The 2,117-nt window shown below is 32.0% G+C and overlaps 1 protein-coding gene across 1 annotated transcript; it reads left to right on the top strand.

Moving 5' to 3' along the window:
• Positions 1 to 236: 236 nt before the first annotated feature.
• LOC107057936 (probable WRKY transcription factor 27) lies at positions 237 to 1,845 on the top strand. The gene is made up of 3 exons (XM_015303099.1): positions 237 to 493; positions 1,130 to 1,243; positions 1,527 to 1,845. The coding sequence occupies exons 1-3, from the start codon at positions 237 to 239 to the stop codon at positions 1,843 to 1,845; spliced, it is 690 nt and encodes a 229-aa protein (XP_015158585.1).
• Positions 1,846 to 2,117: the final 272 nt, after the last annotated feature.

Below are 2,117 nucleotides of genomic sequence, written 5' to 3'. Positions count from 1 at the left end.
TCCCAGTCTTTGATTTTTAACTTTCTTTCTACCCACTAAAAAAAATCAATTATTTCCTTCATAAATCGACCCCCTTTTTGATCTTTTCCTCACTCCTCTCTTACAGAAAACATCCTTAATTTTTTAATAAACACATTTTTAAATTCTTAAGGATTATCTTGCCCCTATCCCATTTTTCTGCAAATAACTACATATAATTATATATTTATATATATATATATATATATATATTTGAAATGGAGGATAATGATTGGGATTTAAGCGTTGTAGTAAGAAGTTGTAATATTAATAAGCCTAACGATGTTACAACTCCTCACTCAGGCTTGGTGACTTCTGAAAATGATGATTGGAATACTTTTGACAAAAAATTTGTTGTTGACATGCCTAATTTTAATGACTTATCTGAGATTTTCTCTATAGATTTTTCAGTTGCTCACCAGAAAAAATCAAATGACCAGGTCATAATCACGGACCAAAATTCTAACCAAGAGATGTACTTACATCCCATTCAATCAAATCAATTTAGTCAACAAATCATTCTTCCTTCATTACCAACAACGATAACGTGTGTGCCAACAACGACTACAACACCACAAGAGTCGATTTATCTACAACAACAACTTGAAAAATCAAATGACCAGGTTATAATTATGAATCAAAATGATAATCTGTACTTAGATCTCATTCAACAAACACAATTTAGTCAACAAATCTTTCTTCCTACGTTACCAACAACGATAACGTGTATGCTAACAAAAATTACAACACCACAAGAACTGATCGATCCACAACAACAATTTGAAAAATTAAATGACCAGGTCATAATCATGAACCAAAACAAAAACCAAGAAATGTACTTACATCCCATTCAACCAACTCAATTTAGGCAACAAATTTTTCTTCCTCCATTGCCAACAATGATAACGTGTGTGTCAACAACTACTACAACACCACAACAATCGATAGATCTACAACAACAACTTGTGAAACAGGATCAAGTTTATCCTAATTTCACTATGCCCATGCAGACTCCTCTGATCAAAACTTTTAAAAGGTAACTATTTTCTTTGTTAAATTTTAAGTGTGCGTGTTTAGAGTTTTAATTTTTTTACTTTTAATTTGAAATCAGAAAAAATCAGTCAACAAGAGTTTTCTATGAAGTGTTGCAAGAGGAACTCACAGATGATAAATGGGCATGGCGTAAGTATGGTCAGAAGTCAATCAAAGGTTCTCCATTCCCGAGGTTTGCTCTCTTTATCATTTTTTCATATCGTAGAAAATGTTGTTCAGTTCTCAATTTTCGTGAGAAAAAGTAGTAAAAACTATTAATGGTAAATGTAGACAAATGTAATATTTGACCAGTACTAATTATATTTTGTGTATATGATATATCAGGAACTACTTTAAATGTAGTACATTAGGATCCTGCAAAGCTACAAAATAATTGAGAAAAGCCCAAAGAATGAGAACTATTTTTTGGTGTCCTATTCTAATGAACACAATCATGATCCTCCTACATATCGTAGATCTCTTGCTTTATACAACAATAGTTCCAAACGCAAATTTCCAAAAGGTATAAATATTGTGCCCAAAGTGTTAAACTTGAATGCATCATTATCCTCGTCCAAGCGTGCTAAGCATTTCAAAGTTGACATCTCTTCAATTAGTCCAACTGCACCTACACTTGAAATTGAGAGAAATAATGAAATGGTTGATGTTGTGGTGGAGAACAAAGACAATATTGAAGAGGAGGAGAACACGCATGACAATATTTTCATGGATTTTGAAGAACTCCAAGAATTACTACTTCCATCTTATGGGGATGAAATGGACAAGAGAAATTAATCTTTTTTCCCCCTCTCCATCAACTCTACTATGAGCACCGTTTGTCTTCTAGTCATGTTTCTTTTTTAGTTACAAGTGGGGTCAAAGGAAAATTTTAGATTTATAGTTTGTTATGTTTAACCATGTCATAGAAAATGATGCTTCTCTAGATAGCTAGATATGAATTATTTTCAGTTTCGTTATCTTTTGTTGTTTTTTAATATGAAAAATTGGCCCCTCTTGTAAGTTGTTCTTGTATTTTCTCAAATAGTTCTTTCTTTTAAGAAAAGTCA

Source organism: Solanum tuberosum, unplaced genomic scaffold, assembly GCF_000226075.1.
Source record: "Solanum tuberosum cultivar DM 1-3 516 R44 unplaced genomic scaffold, SolTub_3.0 scf00400, whole genome shotgun sequence".
Taxonomy (NCBI): domain Eukaryota; kingdom Viridiplantae; phylum Streptophyta; class Magnoliopsida; order Solanales; family Solanaceae; genus Solanum; species Solanum tuberosum.
This window is presented reverse-complemented; position numbering and strand designations above follow the sequence as displayed.

What these genes read in the sequence shown, in the direction of transcription:
- LOC107057936 (XM_015303099.1), top strand. Translation starts at nt 237, where the DNA reads ATGGAGGATAATGATTGGGATTTAAGCGTTGTAGTAAGAAGTTGTAAT. An exon ending in CAAAATTCTAACCAAGAGAT is followed by an intron (nt 494 to 1,129) that starts GTACTTACATCC and finishes ATTTGAAATCAG; the next exon opens with AAAAAATCAGTCAACAAGAG. An exon ending in AAAGGTTCTCCATTCCCGAG is followed by an intron (nt 1,244 to 1,526) that starts GTTTGCTCTCTT and finishes TACATATCGTAG; the next exon opens with ATCTCTTGCTTTATACAACA.